The 19,064-nt window shown below is 42.4% G+C and overlaps 1 protein-coding gene across 6 annotated transcripts in view; it reads left to right on the plus strand.

Annotated features, from left to right (window-relative positions):
- The window catches only part of Hs6st2 (heparan sulfate 6-O-sulfotransferase 2), a 289,394-nt gene extending 277,381 nt beyond the window's left edge, over positions 1–12,013 (plus strand). For all 6 annotated transcript variants that reach the window (XM_005401205.2, XM_005401207.2, XM_005401206.2 and 3 more), the window contains one exon: positions 8,928–12,013. In XM_005401205.2, coding sequence (XP_005401262.1) covers positions 8,928–9,807 — 880 coding nt within the window. In that variant the 3' untranslated portion in view covers positions 9,808–12,013. The remainder of the gene's footprint in view (positions 1–8,927) is intronic.
- The last annotated feature ends 7,051 nt before the right edge of the window (positions 12,014–19,064 follow it).

The raw sequence follows: 19,064 nt of genomic DNA on the forward strand, positions 1-19,064 counted from the left end.
AGAGTGATTTATTTTAAAAAGAAGTAAACATCACCATGCCTGCTTATGTGAAGAACTCCACCTTGAATTTGAATTTAGAGGCATTAGAAGACTGTTTTTTTCCATGAAGGAAAAAAAACCCATAATTTTCCTGATCTAGCATATTTGTACTTCATTAAGTATCTCCACCAACACACAGGTAGGTGAACCTTTAGCTCACCAGAGGGAGAAAAAATTTGTTAAGATATTACTTTTGTGGTTGAACATGGTGGTATACTTCCTGTGATCCCAGCACTCTGGGAGGCTGAAGCAGGAGGATTGCAAGTTTTGAGTACAGCCTGGGCAATTTAGCAACTCAGTGAGACTTCCTCAAAATTTGCAAATGTAAACAAATTAAAACAGGCTGGGGATATGGCTCAGTGTGAGGATACTGAGTTCAATTCCCCAGGACTGCAATAAAAAATTGAAAAGTTGCCCTATATACACAGAAGAGTTCCTCTGAGTGAGATATAAAGACTAGCAGAAAACCTCAGTGAGGAGAACCGCATACAGTCACACATCATTCACAGACTGGGAGATGTTTTGAGATCCATGCCACTGGAGGATATGTTGAGCAAACACCATAGAGTACCTGCAGAAACCCACGCAGTATAGCCTACTATACACCTAGGCTATCTTATCATCTATGGGACCATTGTATGTGTCCCGTATTTGACAGATATGCAACATGTGACTGTAGCTTTTTGGTGAGTGCAAGACCCTCAGCTCCTGTGAGTTGCTTTTCTGTCGGTTAGGTGCCCTGCTTGGAATAGTTGTGCCTCCCTCAGGACACAAGTCAGTCTCTTGAATGAACCAGTAAAATCTTGGTGGTCCTGTAGATCAGTGGGTTCCCAAGGATTAGCCCTGCTCTCCAACTCTCATGCCATTAACTTGGAGGGGTAAAGGAAAGGCTCAGTATCCAGATCCTTTTGCTCTTTCTGATGCTAAGAAGACAGTGAGATGAGGTCATGATTGTCACTGCTCCATGGAGCCTACTGTGTGCAGATGTGATAGCTCACCCTTCTCACTAAAGCATAACCACCAAGCCACAAGACTGTTGTATCAAACGTACTAAAAACCACACTCCTAAACAAGTGTCTGCTCACTTCAAAGCAGTCCCCTCGAGAAGCCCCTTGCTTCTTTTATGAAGCTGCTGCCATTGCTGATCACAACATTTATGGAACCCCTCTTTGGGGATTGCCAATATATGAGTTCTGCAAGAAAATCAGTTCAAACAGCAGCTCCAGGGCTGGAGGGATCCGGTCCCATTAAAGGCATGTTTGCCTTTGATTCAGTTAACTATGCTTTCATTTAATCTGTGCTCACATGTTAATGTTGTTTGATCAGAAAGCCACCCTCCTTGTTTTGGTTGAGTTATTTACATGCAACAGGAAGGTTTACACATTATTAACTGAGGGCAGAGACCAGACCTTCAGCACTAATGACCTAATATCATACATAACCCCGGCCATCTGCAGTTTACTTAGGACCGCCAACCATGTTCTCATTTTTCTACTACTCTTTACTCCAAGAACAAGATGTATGTGCAAAGGCTGGACTTTAAAAACACACAGACTAAGCTACAGGTATAATAAAATGTTTACTCGTATTGATTTGGGTTAAGAATTTGTTTCCTTTCTTAAATTAACTTTTTATTGATCACTCCTATGACCTTAACTGCTGTGAGTTGGCTGGCTTTCTTCCATCAAAAAATGGTTTTGATATTTGTTTCCCCTTTGAGTAGTGCAGGGAAAACCTTACCATGGCCTTTTGTGAACTAGTGGGCTCAAAGGAAAGTAAATATTTACAGCATGATCCTCAGAACTGTGTTCAGGCTAAGTCCCCTGGACTTGCCCTGACCAGGCAGCAGACCCCGGTGTTTGTCCTAGGAGTATGAGGAGGAGCTTGGGCTTGCTCTCTGGGGCTCACTTGCTTTGGGTGCCTCTAGGTTCTCCGAGAGGCTTCTGATCTCCGAAGCCACATGTCTATATGGAGGTTCTCAGTCGGGCATGGTGGCACACGCTTGTATTCCCAGCACCCGGGAGGCTAGACAGGAGGATTGTGGCAAGTTGGAGGCCAACCTAGCCTACATGGTGAGACCTTGTCTCAAAAAACAAAAAACAAATCACAAAACAAATCAAAAACATTGGTTCTTAAACTCATGTGTATGTGTGTGTGTGTGTGTGTCTGTGCAAACCCACATCACAATTTTTAACAGGGTTGGCTAAAACACAGAGTGCCAGGCCCCCTAGTGCCTGAATTTCTGGTTCAGTAGGTGCACCCAGGAATGCACATTTGTAATAAGTTCCTCAGTGATGTTGGTGCTGCTGGTTCTGGGGCCACCCTTCAAAACGATGCCTTTGATTTGTTCTTACAGCCGAAAGTCCTGGGTTTGTGTCCCAGACTTGGGTGGGAAGACTGCAGTCTTTGGATTCAGGGAGAACTGGATTCCAACCTGAAGAGCCTTACTTTAACTTGAGATGTGACCCTCCATCAGATCATCTCCCTCTGCATCTCAGTTTCTTCATCCTCGAGTGGAAATAAGATTGTGGAGAATTAGTGTGGAAACGCCAGGCACACAGTGCCCCCAGCTCCCTGCTGTGCAGTTGCTATGAGGAAGTGTCCTCTCTGGGCAGCCAAATGTTTTCCCTTTCAGAGAGGTAGTGAATTCTTTGGGACCTGGTGGATTGTGTCATCCTGAGTAATTAATGGGCATGAAAAGAAGGTGTACTAAAAATATACACCTTCAGCCCCAAAATACTCTTGAAGTGAGATTGATTCTCAAGGGTTATTGGTAACTTGCAACTCATTGGGAAATCCTTCCCTCTCCACAATTTCCTCACCTCTACAGTGCTAGGGTTGATCTTGTACTGTGTGGAAGGATGACTTGCTGTCTCCGAGATTTCTCCTTGCTCTGACAAGACTACATTTCTGTAATTTAAACTCATGCACTTCTTTCTGAATAGTCTGTTAAAGTACGGATGAAAACTATGGTCCTCATATTTATCCATTTACTTATTTTTAATACCCTTAAACATTTCAACCTTCTTTTAAACTGGGCTGCTGCACGAAAAGGTACAACAACTAAAAAATAACTGAGTCTCCATAAAATGTTCCATTACAGGGAGAAAACAGTACATCTGTTATTTTATAGTGACATCTAGTGGCTTTTCCTTATCATAGAATAAGATATGCCTTTTCTATTGCCCATTTTAAACTCTCTGTTTGCATTCATTCAATAATCTTCTATTAATTCCTTACTTTATGTTAGGTAGAGGGCCAAACCAAGGGAAGCTTACATTGATAAACAGTGCAAAGTCCCTACCCTCCCAGAGCTCAAAGACCTGTGGGGAAGGTGTAAAAATCACTAAACAACAACACATTATGATAAACTTTACAATAGGAGAACACCAAAGTAGTAGGTGCAGAGATGGGGAAGTTTATTTTACCCAGGAGAGTAGAGGAAGGCTTCACAGAGGACACAATTATTTAGTAGTTTTGAAGTACTTTTCCAGGTTACTTATGAAGAACAAAGAGAGGCCTTCTAAAGAGTTGGCCTAGACTTGTAGATGGGAAGCAAGTTCACTGTGCACCACTTACCAACTTCTGTGATCCGCACGGGACACACACAGTTGTGCAGCAAGGTATACAGAGAGAATTTAGTGTTTCCAGATAGGCAGGAAGGGAGAAAAGCAGCCTAGGATCCACTGTGAACTGTTCCCCACAAGCTCAAGGAAGTGCCTGAGGTAGATAGAGTCCTAACTGTGCAGAGGCCACAGGCCCCCAGCTGAGGGCTCCAAAAGGCAGCCCTGGGCAATGTGCCTCACTGGGCAAAGATTTGAAGGACACTATGCTCCTTGGGAAGAGAGAAATAAAGCCTAGGCTGTTCTGGGCAGTTGCTCTCTGTCTCCAGATGTTGGACACCCCCTCCCAAATTCTGATGTTCCTGAAGAACAGGACCAACGCCCAGGCTGTATCAAGCAATTCCTCCCTCTCCCTGGATATTGCATTTCTAGTACATTCCACAATTATTCTTAATAGATGCCAGAAAGAAAGCAGGGAAAACTGGGTCAACCCAAGGCCTCCTGGAAAACCACTCTGCAGTAGAAGATGGCAGACCTTTCACTGTGTTGTGCCCATATAGGCACCCGGCGCATACAGATGCACTGAGGAGTCAGTCATTAAATTAACGCAGGTAACTGACAGAGAGACCTGATTCACGTTATAAAATGTGAAACCTAGTTATTCTAATGAGGTGACATGTTTGTTCATAAGATAATCCTGTCCAATTACTACTAATTGAAACAGCCTCCATATGAGTTTCCTGGGGCTTCATTTGCCTTGCTCATTTAAAATTAAATCAGTCCATTCCACAGCATCCTTCAGGTTTATGTCAACCAGAAGGGAGATTTCTAGCACCTACCATGGATCTACTCTTGGTTGCATCTTATTCTGTGTTGGTCAATGCCTGCATGCAGGAATTGCCAACCAGATAAGAAAGCATGGTGAAGATACTTGGAGTTATAATCAGAATCCAAATACACTTCCACGGGCTCATACTTCCTCTTATAAGGAAAGATTGGCAGGGCCACAAATAACCTGCATCAGTCCAGGATGATGTAGACTGGGTTTCAGAATTCCATACAAGTGAAAGAATGAAACCATTTCCTTTTCCAGAAGTCAGTGGTGTAGTGTGGCTGCCCAAGAGGCACATGGGTCCTGCGGCCACATGAAGAGGAATGGTGTCAAGATGGGGCAGATGAGAGACAGTCCCTGCTGGTACTTGTCTGAGCATACCTGGAGGGCCACATTCCGGGAAAATGGGAATCTATGGAGGCAAACAACAGGAAGTGGGGGGGGGGGCTTTGAACCAGTATACAGAGTGGCTGAAAGTCATCGTTAGCATAAAGAAGAAAGCCTGGGGATACAGCAGTGCTGTCCTCAGATATCCAAAGCCACACAAGTAGAGTTAAAAACAGATCCCTAAGTAGGCCCTTGTGATCTGGAACTACCGGTTTTTGCTGGCCACTTTTTATCTTTCTTTTAAGCCCCGCCTCCTCTTGGAGAGTCCCTCCAGCTTTCCACTTGGCTGTCCCGCAGGCACCTCAACCCTTCCTCCAGAAACCTTGGAAGCATCTGGGGCTTCACCCTCCCCTGTCCATTTTCTCACCAAATCTGGATCAGTCTACCTCTTAAGTATTTCACCCATGTGCCCCATCTCTCCTTGGTGCCTTGTCTTCTGCAGTAGCCTCTTAATTAATGTCCCTAATTCCATCTCAGCACATCAGACATAAGGACCTTTCCTCATTATACTGCTCCTCTGCCCAAAACCCTTTGAAAGCCTTCATTTTTTTGCCTGATTAATTCATTTTAAATTTCATTTAATTGACGCATGCTGTGTAATTGTACATATTTATGGGGCATAGTGTGATAATTTGACACATGTATATGAATAGTTTAAGGAGGCCTTGTGCAAGCAGGCTCTTGGCCGGGTGTCCCTTTTCAGCTCCCCAAGGGATCCTTAATGCCATTCTCTCCCATATTTACAGTGGGCTGGCTAGTCCCTTAATGCCTGTGCTCATGCTGCTGCTTCCGCCTCATACTCATTCCTCTGTTTCTGCCTTCAAAACAAAGCTACCTAAAGCCTTTCCCTATCTTCAGGCTGCGGCTAGGTGAAAGACCCATGTGAAGGTTTTCCTCTCGCTCTGAACTTGCTCCAGTTTTTGCTTACACATTCCCTTGTGCCACTTCCCTTAGCTTGCCATGTGTTAGCCCTGCCTCAGCACCAGCAGGCCCACACTGGATGCTGAGGGGCAGCAAGTCATAAACTGTGCCAACCTAGCCTGACCTGGAAGACAGTGCCTGTGTTTCGGTTTCTGGTGCCTCCAAATGCACCCCTGCTCACATCACATTGGGCTTTCACAGCCTGTGTTGTTCTGATATTTCCTTGCAAGCCTCTACCTTCAGAGTAAGGAGCATCCTGGATCCCATATCCATCAAAACTTTAAGATGTTATCCTTACCTGCTTTCCAAGTCCAGCTCACCCATGTCATTCCCGAAGGCCCCAGACACTGCAGATCTTCCCCTCTGCACATCTGCCTTCCCCCGCAAGCTCCTGTTTTCCAGCAGCATTAAGGGCTCTCAGCTGACGTAGTCTGGCCACTGAGACTATTTTTCTCTAGAAGAAAGTGACTGTTAAAACTCATGGACTCTTCAGAGGTATTGTCACCTGAGTCTAGGTGGCTGTCATCACCAAGGCAGTGTGTGTGTGTGTGTGTGTGTGTGTGTGTGTGTGTGTGTGACTGAGGCTGTCCATATTGAGTTGTCGTTGTGTCCTATGGCCACAACCTTGGCAGCCTTAAGGTTGAAGGTGTCAGTACACTGGATCATACATCCCTAACATGGTTAGGATCTGTCTGGTCTGAAAGACAAGGGTGAATTTTTAGGACAGAGAGCCTCAGACTTGGCCTGCAGTACTCTAACCTGGACCAGAAGATGTCACTGTAGGCTTAAACCAGTGAAACAAATTAGGGGAGGAGACCCACAGCTAAGCATGAAGGTGACTCTCTTATGGAAGTTTCAGTCACCCAGCAGCCTCCCATTACAATGCATGCCTGGAAAACCTGGTTAAAAGGTTAATCCAGATGTGTCACTGGACTAAATAACTTTCTTTCTCCCCAATAATTAGACTAATTGCCACTAAACTGTTTCCTCAGGCCTAACATAAATGCTTGATAAATATGTGCACAATGAATGAGTGAACGAATAATGAATAAGAAGTAAATGACTGAATGAATACTAAAATAGGAGTGGGAGGAGGGAGTCCACGTGTACAGTAGCCATCTTCACTGGTGAAAGCTACAGGGGAACAAAAGCTGCTACTCTTTAGCAAGGGCTCTTCACAGAGATGAATTTTAGCAACACCAGAAAGGTCAAGTCATAGAAGTACAGAGATAGATGAAGGTGCTCTTGGCGCCATCTTCATCTGGTCTCCCAGATTCTTCTATGTCAAATGTGTGTTTATTCCATTAAAAAGTGTAAAGATTTTTTTCTTTAAAAAAATATCACCTTCTTGTTATTTTTTTGCAATGAGCTTGGGTTATCACCCAGGGTTTTTTATGTGTTGACCCATGTTCCCATCCCTCTCCTTCCCAATCCCAGAACTGTTCATTAAATAAGCAGTTAAAGGAACCTGCGAGATTCTGCAGTGTGCTCGGTATGAAGGAAAAGGTATAAACCCGAGCGAATGGGAAGAGGGTTGGAGAAATACAGGGCGGAGGCGTTGTTCTAGAAAACCGAGTGCGAGTGGCAATGCAAACAAGTAATTGTAACTCTGTATGGAAAGTGTTTTAGCAAAGACGAAGGAGGGAAGTGCTATGGCAACAGAGGAAAAAATGATTGCAGCAGCAGGGGAGAGGGATTTTTCTCAAAGCAGAGATGGGACTTGGACTGAGACTTGAAAGATAAGTAGAATTTTCCAGTTGAAGAAGGAAGTCTATGCCAGGTAGAAGAAATGCCATGTGGCGGGGGTAGAGGTATAGAAGATAGATCCTAGGAAGCTTGAGATGTTACAAACCCAGGAACTGGAAGAAATGTTTCACCCAGAACATTCAGTCAGCCAGGTGGCTAACAGAGTTCCCTCTGGCTCCCTATGTGCACATACAGGACCACCCACCAGCCCCTCTGTGGGGATAGATAAGCGTCACAAAAGCTGGAGCCATCCTCCAGCTTTCCCTTAAGAAAGTAATGCCAGCATTCAGTGTTCACTGCTGTTTTCCTTTCACAACATGCCCTTCAGGGACCTCACCCTTCATCTTCTGCACCTGAATGGGAATTCGTTTCTCACAAAAAGCACAACCAGAGGGTCTTTTTTCTCATAGAGCACCCCAGATCATTGACCTTGACATTTCTGGGGTACGGTGTGTGTGTACACTCACTATGTATAGGTGCAGGTATGTCACCGCGTGGCTTGAATGTTTGCTAGTCTGGTATTTGAGCAAAGAACTTTATCTATTTGCAGATCAAAAGGAAAGACAAGCATGCAGCACAGTCTCCACAGTTACTGGCATCCATATGTCCTTTCAGTAGAAAAGGGATATTTTGCAGCCCTTAGACTTAACTTTCCTATCCTGGGAATATTGCTGTGGGAGCAAAGGTTGAGACAATGGTAGTTGTCTACATATATGCCATTGGTAGCTACCATGTCTATTTCAGTCTGTGACTAACCACCGTGTTTATTTCTGGAAGCCCTGGGCTGCTCTGCCTATCTCTACATTCCATTTCCATAACGCATGAGCTGTGCTATTGCGACAACAACCAGGGACAAGGGTATCATATCAGATGCTCCTTCGATGCAATTTTGGTTTTTTAATAAGATTTTCTGATTAGAATGGATACTGGGAAATGCTTGTGTACATTTCACAAGAAGGATTGGAATTGGAGCTCATTTGTCATTTATCCATTTCATATCAACAAATTGTTGGCTTTCATGGAGTCTCCATTTTGTGCTCAGTTAGTGAAGGTTTAGGGTGAAGGATGTGAAATAAAATGGCTGACTTCTGAGCCACTGACATCATTGGGAGGATTTTGCCATTGGTTGGAGAGGAAGGAAAAAAAGGGGAGGAGAAATAGGAGTGAAGAACAAGGCCAATGTCTTGAGTCTGTAACTGTTTTTGTTTACCTATTTTAGCTATAGTGTCAGCAGATTGGGTGGAGGACTTAGCTATCTGGTCAGGCTAGTGGAATTTAGAGAGGGGACTGCAGCACAATTCACATGACAAATATCACCAGGTCCTTGTCATTCCTCCTTCGCCTTTTTTACTGGCCATCGACATCACATATGTCAGGCACCTCCCTGACTCGTCTGTCACCCACATCTTTGACTCTTTTTCCCTGTGCTTCATCCGTAGGAACTTCCACTACATCACCATCCTCCGAGACCCCGTGTCCCGGTACTTGAGTGAGTGGAGGCATGTCCAGAGAGGGGCGACGTGGAAAGCATCCCTGCATGTCTGTGATGGAAGGCCCCCAACCTCAGAGGAGCTGCCCAGCTGCTATACTGGAGATGACTGGTCTGGCTGCCCCCTGAAAGAGTTCATGGACTGCCCCTACAATCTGGCCAACAACCGCCAGGTGCGCATGCTCTCTGACCTCACCCTAGTAGGCTGCTACAACCTTTCTGTCATGCCGGAAAAGCAGAGAAACAAGGTCCTTCTGGAAAGCGCCAAGTCAAACCTGAAGCACATGGCTTTCTTCGGCCTCACTGAGTTTCAGCGGAAGACCCAGTATCTGTTTGAGAAGACCTTCAACATGAACTTTATCTCGCCGTTTACCCAATACAATACCACTAGAGCCTCTAGTGTAGAGATCAATGAGGATATCCAAAAGCGTATTGAGGGGCTGAATTTTCTGGATATGGAGTTGTACAGCTATGCAAAAGACCTCTTTCTGCAAAGGTATCAGTTTATGAGGCAGAAAGAGCATCAGGAGGCCAGGAGGAAGCGCCAGGAGCAACGCAAATTTCTGAAGGGAAGGTTCCTTCAGACCCATTTCCAGAGCCAGAGCCAGAGCCAGAATCCTGGTCAGAATCAGAGTCAGAACCCAAATCCCAATGCGAATCAGAATGTGACTCAGAATCTGATTCAAAATCTGACTCAGAACTCGAGTCAGAGTTTGAGTCAGAAGGAGAACCGGTCAAACCGGAAACAGAACGCAGGCCAGGAGCAGAATGATAGCAACAGCAGCAGTGGCGCCAGTGACTACATAGGCAGCGTAGAGAAATGGCGTTAAGTGGCTCTCAGAGGCGCATGCTTACTTCTCCCTAAGCGCCGCCCAAACATGGCATATTTTAAAAGATAAAAATGTCCTAACACATCCTGCTTCCTTAATTTTGGAAGTTAAAAAAAGTTTAGATGTTGCCTTTACAGTTGCCTTTCAATGAAATGTTATACTGTGCGTGGGTGAAACAAATCTCCATGTGTAATTAAATTGTCTCTTTTTTTGGTTGGACTATTTATGAAATCCAAAAGCCAAACCAGACTCAAATAGCTAAAATTGCTGTTTAGTTATTTTAAGAAGTTCTTAAATTAGGAATGGAGACAAAATGAAAACATAAAATGTGACCATTTAGCTTATGGATAAGAGGTGGACTTTAAAGGATGTGCAATACACTGTTAAAAAACCAATCTTAGAAGCAAACTTTTTTCCCCTGGCTAAACATAGCATAAACATCACATGAAACACAAAACCTTTTATTTTCTTCTGATTTTCACAAGGGATCTACTTAAACACCTTAACAATTGATGATACATTTGCCCAACTGTAGACAGTAAAGAATTCCTCTCTTAAACATGGGTGGTTTTATGTAAAAATATTTGCCTTTGAAGTAGAACAGGGCTCATATCTTATAATTTAAGAGATCTTTAAAATTTTAAACTTTTTCTACCTGATACTATTGAAAGGTTTTAAACAGGGTCTAACTCATACTAAACAAAGCATATTTTTTCCAAATGAACTAAATACCAGTGTGAAGATCTAATTTTCAGATGCTTTCAGGGCACTGTAATTTCAACAATTCTGGAATCTTTTTGGCGCTGCTTCTCATTCACTTTAAGGCTTCTCCGAGTTGTGCTCATTCCAAATGAACCCATGTATAGAATCTTCATCATCTAAATGGTGTGTTGCTGAATTGATTGTGATGTATAATCCTGGATTCAAGTCAGGACTTTCTTTCTATAGAATTGTCTTATCAATGTTTGTGTAGTGAGGTCCCTATGAAGAAACTCATGAACAGGATAATGTGTCCACAAATATTGCTGAAGTGATTCTTGGTCAGGTAGAATCAAACCTGAATGTGAACTGTTACTTACTTTTTGTACAACTTTATTGTAATGTTTCCAGTTTGGCTAGCTATTTCTGGCCCATTGGTTCTTTTTTTGTGTGTGCTGACAAATTTGTAGACAACTACAAGAACAAAACATTGGTAGAACAAGTACTAGGGTGGCCAGAGTTCTTCAGTAACACTAAAAGCTTTCTTGAAACTTTGACACTTTGGGTTAATCATTCTACAAGGTTTTTATTTATGAAATAATAAAAAGAAGAGTTTACTGCAGTGAAGTAGCAGAAACATACACTTTAAGGAAAGAAATTTGGTAGTGTAAGTCTATGGAAAAGTACTTTTATGCTATCAATTATGAATTGAGTATAGCCACAGAAGTATGAGCTCGGTAGGCTGCCAAACATCATGATTCTGGGTAGTTCCCATGTTATATGGATTTTGCTACATTTTCAAAAGAACTTACACCCCCCCAATCAACCAAAGTGACCAGAAATGGCATTTATGTTTTGAGAAGTGACATGCTTAAAACTGTGACCATAAAGTCGTATCTTGTACAATCTGCCAACATGCATGATCTAGTTCATCAGTAATAATATGGCCACAAGCTGAATAAGGAGCTGAGCATTTGGGTTTAAGATGGATTTTTTCAACTCTGAGCCTGTATCAGTATGTCTGGCTTTTGTTTTATCTGATAATATTGCAATTCTGGGAATTCTGAGACCTAAAAAACTGGAAGAAAATAAACACACACACACACACACACACACACACCTTGAAGTCAAAGTGTTTTAGAGTGAAACTATTTAGTGTACATTGTGTTTTTAAAATATTCTGTAGATCACTATGGTATTTCATTTTGTTATTATTAATTGAAAATGTTTCCTCTTAAAACTGACAAATAGGATGAGGCCTGAGCCAATGGAAAAACTTTGTTACAGAAAAAAATCTGTGTTATTACTGTGGTGTGCATGGTTTGCAGAGATTAAGTGCTTTTTCTCTGTCTATACTGACTATTGTACATAGGGGGTGTTATAAATATACATTTTTGTCATAATGCAAATCCCATAATTTCACTGTAAACATCTGCCAATGGTGTAGCTTTACAGATCATCCACTGATTTTGTGTAATTTAACAATAAATATGAAATAAAGTTTAAATTACAGTCTGTGAGTCATTTTATGATGTCAAACTTTGTTGCCACTAGACATGCTGACATCATAGACCAGGTATGGGAATGAGAATTCTCATTCTAATCCCTCACATTAAAATGGCTTTACTTTGGGGTTCTTCCTTCTGGGACTCCATGTTTTGAGTAAAAGAAAATTGTCCATTAAAGACAAGGTTCACTATACAAATGAAATATGCACATGCTTTAATTTAAACATCATTAACGTAGATACTTTCTTATTTTAGAACACATAGGACAGAAGAATAGCGCTCTTAATTTCCTGTCTATCCCCTCTATCCACAAGGTTAAAGGTATACGTGAACATTTTGACTTTTACATTCTGGAGCACAATTTGTTCTACTTACATTCACTGTAAGTTCTTGTGATTAGGACCGTGTATAGGGTTCGCTTGTGCTTGTTTCTTTCTAAAGATACTTTTGGTGCAAAATACGAAAGAGAGAGAGAGGGGAGAAAAAGTTATCATAATCCAGTATGAACAATGTATCTAAAATCTAAATGTTTACCTTGATTTACTATAATTGTCTTATACATTGTATATGGTTCTCTGGCCTGTTAGTCTGGCCATTCATCTGTATTTAAGATAATTAACTTGATAAAGACTTACAAGAAATAAGACATTTTTGGTATCAGCTCCAAAGGACTAGAGGAAAGAATGCTACACTGGATGTGGAGTATAAGTATCCTCATTATAGTTGTATATAAACTGTACTTTGAAGGTTTTTCCCATCAACTATTGATTGAGCAATAATTGGACTGGGGTGTAGCTCAGTGACAGAGTACATGTTTAGTATGTGTGGATCCCTGGGTTCAATCACTAACCATCCTCTCCCCCTGCCCACAGACACGCACACACACACACACACACAGATCACTGGGTAGCCAAAAATCTCTATTGTTTGAAGGTCCCATAACCCCTTGAGAGGAAGCTTAAATAGGAACATGGAGGTCAACAACTTGAAATATTCAGGGGGTAGACTTTGGTCTGCCTTTCCCTTGAGGAGGACAGATACCCTGGGACAACAGAGCATTCTTGCTACTTTCTAGAATTATCCTAAAGACCATTCCTGATACTTGCAAATTGAGAAGTGGGAGACAAGGGTATTCTTTCAGTATGGTGGTGGCCATTTGCATCTGGCTAGGACTTCTTCCTCTTTTGTCCTCACTAGGAATTAAACAAACAAAAATTGCATCATTTGTAGAAAATTCTAACAAGAAATATGGGATATATTGACTCCCAACATAAGCCCTTGGGACTTGGAATCCTAATCTCTTATATGATGAGAAGAAACAAGCTGCAAAGTTCTGGTTGTCAAAAGAATTTGGACCACACCGTAAAAATATCAAAGTAACACTCAGACGTCTGCAAGTGTGCAAAGCCCTGAAAAGGTCAGGGAACAATTAGCCTGAAAATGAAGCATATCAGTTGTTTCTCAGTTTATGAGGCACTGCTCTGAACAATCAGAACAGGGGTCCAAACAACTGCCCCGGGGCCAATTCGGCCTCTTTCTGCTTCTGTAAATAAAGTGTCATCAGCACACCACACTGCCTAGTTCTTTGCATATTTTCTCTGGCTGCTCTCAAGCTATACTGGCAGACATAATTGAAACAGGGATCCTATGACTGCAAAAACCTGAAATTTTTCTTTTCTTGGCTTTTGGAGACAAGTTTGCTCAGTTCCAGAGCTAGATAGCCAAATGAAATTTCTAACATACTGAAAAATTAGCAGTTTCCCAGAATTTAAGAAAACAGAGGCGTGATTAAAACAACATGCTTCCCAAGATCACAGTGCCACAAACTATATGTACGGAGCACTTGCTCCATGAAAGATACACGATTAGGCCTGAGAATGAGGAAAACCTGGACTTTTCTTTCAGGATTGAGGAAATCTAAGGCAAATGCTGTGTCAGTGTAAGGAAAAGCTTAAGCGATTCTTTAGGAGGCTCAAATGCTTGATGTCTGCCAGGTCCTTGAGTGTACGTGTGGGTTTGATCACCTGTTTACAAGAATTGAAACTATATATGTGCATAAAATAAAAAGTGAAGTTACCTATATAGCCCCAGTCCCCCCCAAATAACTACTTGCCTTAGTCATATTCAAGTCTAATAAGTTGCTCGCATACAGACACAGCTGCAAATAATATTTATAGAAAAGATGAAACCATATTGTTCTCAGGTGTATGAATTTTTTATTAGGGCACGTTTGCAGCATATCCTGGTTACACTCCTCCTGTGGCATGGGTGTGTGCACACGACGCATCCTAATTCCTTTTCTCATCCCTTTCCCACCCCTCCCTGCATCTCTGGATCCCCTTCAATGACCTCTCTCCTATCAAATTGTTTTCATTTTTACTCAACTTATTTTTAATTTTTGTTGATCGATTGATTGCAGTGTTAGAGATGGAACCCAGAGTCTTCCGTAAGTTAGACATGCTCTACTACCAAGCTATGGCTCTGGCCCTCAATTTCCTTTCTTAAAATGCTCTGGGGTTTATCATAGTTTTTCTGGCCAAAGAGGAATATGAGGGGGGTGTTGACCTGATTCCTCCAATCTGACTTTTGTTGCTGTTAGAATCTCAGACCATAGGCTTTAGATGCATACTACCTGGGTTTAAATCCCAGTTCCACCAAGTACTTGCTCTGTGACCTTGGGAAAATCATTAACCTCCTCATTTCTCAGCTTCCCCTCCTGTAAACAGAAAAAACTAAGACCCACAGTCAGACATTTACTGTGAAAATTAAGCAAGTGAATATTTGTAAAGCACTTAGTACACTACCCGAGATGCAGTAAATCTTACATGTATGACAAATATCATTTTTCCTGTTAATAGCAGGAAGGCTAGATGTCTGCTGAAGTCCCATGTCTTCAGAAAGGATGGACTCTAGTCAGATCAAAAAATGAAAATATGAGCAAAAAATAGAATATATCCCACTGTGACAAACTTCTAAAAAGATTTTCTAAAAAATAAGTAAATATATTTCAAATGTCACACCATTAAATGTATAAATATCTTTCCTAAGGCTTGCTTCTGAGCTGTGAATGTAGCCAGTGACAGAAGGATTCCGAAAGATCTAATCCACAAAATGCCAAGTGAGTCACAGATCTTCTCTCCGGCAATAAAAGTGCATCATCTGATAGCCCTGGCTGGCTTGGGACCTACTTTATCACACGTAAAAGGATGACTCACTTTCAAACCCCTTCCTTCCCCACCCACCTCTTTACCTAGCGTCATCAGAGCATGGTCCTGTCTGCCTGATGAGATCTGAGAGTCCCAAAGGTCTGGTCACCTCCATCACATGTCTCAGTGAAAGTAGCATGATCAGAGGACCCTATTAAAATACATATATGCCACCAAGGAGGGAGGAGGGAGACTGACCCATTAAAAGTTAGCACATATTAGTTTATCAGATTACCAGTCACGAAGGGCCCTCAGGGAAAGGGACACACGGGACTTGTGAATTCAACTAGCTCATTTCACTTTTTAAAATAAGAAAAGAAAATGGATGTTTGTTTCTATCCTGTTTGAATTTTAAAATTTCAGCCTCATTGCCTTAAGGACAGGATAAGGTTCAATAATCCTCATCAAATCTCACTGAGTTGTATCAATTCTATTCTCATGATGTCTGGTTGGATCTTGTGACTTCATTGCTACTGGTAAGATTTAATGATGCCTAACTGGGCTAAGAATAGTTGAATTGCTTTTGTGTCTCAAACACGCTCTATTGGGTTTCATGTGACTTAGGAGGGCCTTTGTGAAACTGTAGCCTCACGAGAACATGCCATGCCGTAGCTTGAAAAGACCTAGCCACCAAATACAGCCAGTCCTCACCAACCTTCCCATGGATTAACCCAAAACACCAAGAATGTGCTTTTCTCAGGTCTCAAGGTGGCCTTCTGTCCCTGAAGCCACACAGAGGAGGGTCATTTGTCCACCAAGGCCCTTAAGATTACATAGCAAAGACTTCATGAATTTCATGAAAGGTGAGCATTTAGACTTCACAAAACTGAACAGGTACATAAGACTAGTCAAGGTGAATAAGATTTCTCTAAAATTACTTTCATAACACTGAAGCCATTGACCCGTGGCCTCAGAATTCTCCTTGATGTGATTGAAAATGCAGATTTGCTGGGTCCCACCGCCAATGATCCGAAGTCAAATCTCTGGGGTGTGAAAGGAGACTGTGTTTTCGGAGAGATCCTCCGGGCTTCCAAGTCTCATGTCAGATGGAGGGTTACTGCCCTGGATCGCAGGTCTGATCACAGCGCTGCCCTCCTCAGCAAGCTGTGATGCTGTGTGCTATGTGCAGATTGATGCCCCTGCTTCTCTGCTAAGTGCACAAAGCTGTCTGCAGTCTGGTCTCATATCTTCTCAGGCGCACTGCTGAATAGCACTTTATTCAGCCCTGTACTCCAATTAAAGTCCCTTGTGCCTTGTCCCAGGCATGGACCTTCCAAGATGAATTTGAACAGGTTTATCAGGTGGCATTGACTCTAACAGAATATATAAAATCTTAAATAGGCTGATAGCTATCTTAATAGAGTTTTAAGGAACACCCATTAGCACTGGCATAAGTGTCAACCAGTTAGACTGAGCAAGCAGAGCAAGTGACAGTCCCGCCCCCCCGGCCATCTGCTCATACAGAGCAGAGGAAGCCATATTGGATAGTTCAAGCTGGTGGAACCTCCAGGAGGGCTGGAGACTACTGGGTTACTCGGTCACAGCCGAAGCTCCACTCTCAATTTTTGTTTGATTTGCATAGCTTGCCCACCATGTCTCACACCTGGGAGTCAAGCTAGCCCCAGGCTCTGGGAACAAGCCCATCCTGAGTCTGAAGCCATTTGTTTAGCCAGTTCTGGCTTGCGGAGCAAGTACACAGATTCTAGAAATTTGATTTTCGTCTTGTTGCCCACTCATTTACCAAACCTGCATTGAGCACTTTGCTGTGAGGTGGGGCCCTGGAACAGGAAGCTCAGAGAATTCTTGTCAAGAAAGTGATTCCCACCCGTGTTGCTGTCCCAGAACCAAGAATCCCACTCTACATCGCCACGAATGAATCCTCCTGGCTGAGCTGCGGCCTTCTTGAATCTCCATCTGTCTCTTGCTCAGAGCTGTGTGGAGGAAGGGTTTGACACTTCAGTTTGAGGGCGCTTAATTTGCCCTAATCACGAATGGAAATTTCTGAACTTGAGGGGCTGGAGATAATTATCACAGCTTCACTCCACTAAAGGAAGTGGAGTTCTTACTCAGCTAGGAGAGCTGGGTGCCCAGATCTACTCGTATCCCAGCCACATAGGAGTTCAGCAAAACTGCATCCTGACCAGTCCTCATGCTGCCGCTGCTCCTGATGATCTGAACCAGTTATCAAATGACTGTATGCTTGGTCCTCTTGGCCTTTTATTATAATAACAGCAGTGGCAGCAGCTAATGTGTACTGAAATTGCATTCTTGCCGAGACACTATACTAAGTCCTTTAGACACACAACCTCATCTAATCTTCAGAGACATCCTGTGAGGCAGGAAAAATTATTTCCTGCATCTTACAGAGGAATATGCTGAGACTCAGGAGAGCTTAATTAACTTGCCCATGACTTCAGGATCCAACCTAGTTCTGAATCCATAACTCAATCTATTCCCTTTGTTCACTATTTAAAACATTTTATTATGGGAAGACTCAAACCTGTACAAAAGTAGAATGACAAAGCTCCTTTTCTCTACCTTTGAGCTTCAGTCGTGATCAACACTTGACTGACATCATTTACTCTTTGTCCTTACTTAAATTCCCCTCTAGTCCATAATATATTGAAGCGACTCCCAGGCATCAGCTATAAGTGTTCTGTATGGATGGATCTCTAGAAGCTTTATTTTATTTTTCCAAAGAGGTACGTTTTGTAATCTCCCCATTATATGGGGAAGCAAGTTGAAGTTCTGAGAGACACAGATCAGGCCACCCAACCTGTAATTGGCAAGGCTGGGTTTCACATCCAGGTCTGTTGACTCCAAGGTCTTTGTCCTACCCCATCTGAAGTTCTCTTCTAGAACAAAAGCTTCCTCCAGAGCAACAGCTGGAGGTGGAAGATCCTGAACTCTGGATACAGCTAGGCTAGCAAATCAGTCCCCACAGTTCAGATAATTAATGCTGGGTTATTTTCCAATTAGAAACAGTCACAAAGTACTGGGCTTTCCTCAGGGCCTGTGGAGTGTACCCTGCGCAGCAGTCGTCCGCTCTCCAGCAGAAAAACAGTCAATGCTCACTGGAGGGAATGTCTTGGTTCCTTTGTTCTTGGAGAGACAGGCTGCCATCCCCGCACCTTTGAACCTAGTGTTACTGGACCCGTACATAGTTTTCAACTTCTCCTAAATGGAAGTAGAAAACTTGGCCTTTGGTGTGAAGATATTTGACCTGTATTCTGGGTTTTGCTTTTTACAGTTAAAATTCCTGGTTCAACTCTAGGGCACTTGAGAGTATTTTGATCTTCAACAAAATAGTTTTGGTGTCTGTGGTCTGAACTGGCCCCACCGTGCTTTAAGTGCTGCATTTCTTATTGGAGACTATTACTAAATGCAGTCTACACACTGTGCTTCTGTGTACTGAAAGGGAGATATGCTGCCTACACTTGGTGGGTGAGATACATGCAGAGGGTCAAAAATTCGTTTGCCATCATCTGAAAGCATGCTTAGAACATTTCTCAGCTCTAATACCATCAGACAAAACCATGTTCCACTTTCGGTCCCGTTTCTATTTTATTTTATTTTTAAAGACAAAAGAACCAAAACATATTATCAAACACAGAGACATAAACAAAACAACATAAAAACAACAAAAATAATACAGAATTTCAGACAAGGTGATAAGAAATTAACAATGGTTGTTGTATTACACAGTTATCTTCATATTGGTTACTCAGATAAACAAATATAGACATGTAAGATTGACCAAACAACTAAATATCAACTGTTCCTTTCAAGAAAGCAATAGAAATTAGTGGTACAATTATCTTAGCTATCTTGTGTGTGTGTGTGT

This window comes from Chinchilla lanigera, unplaced genomic scaffold (genome assembly GCF_000276665.1).
Source record: "Chinchilla lanigera isolate Chin_1 unplaced genomic scaffold, ChiLan1.0 scaffold00072, whole genome shotgun sequence".
Lineage (NCBI taxonomy): Eukaryota > Metazoa > Chordata > Mammalia > Rodentia > Chinchillidae > Chinchilla > Chinchilla lanigera.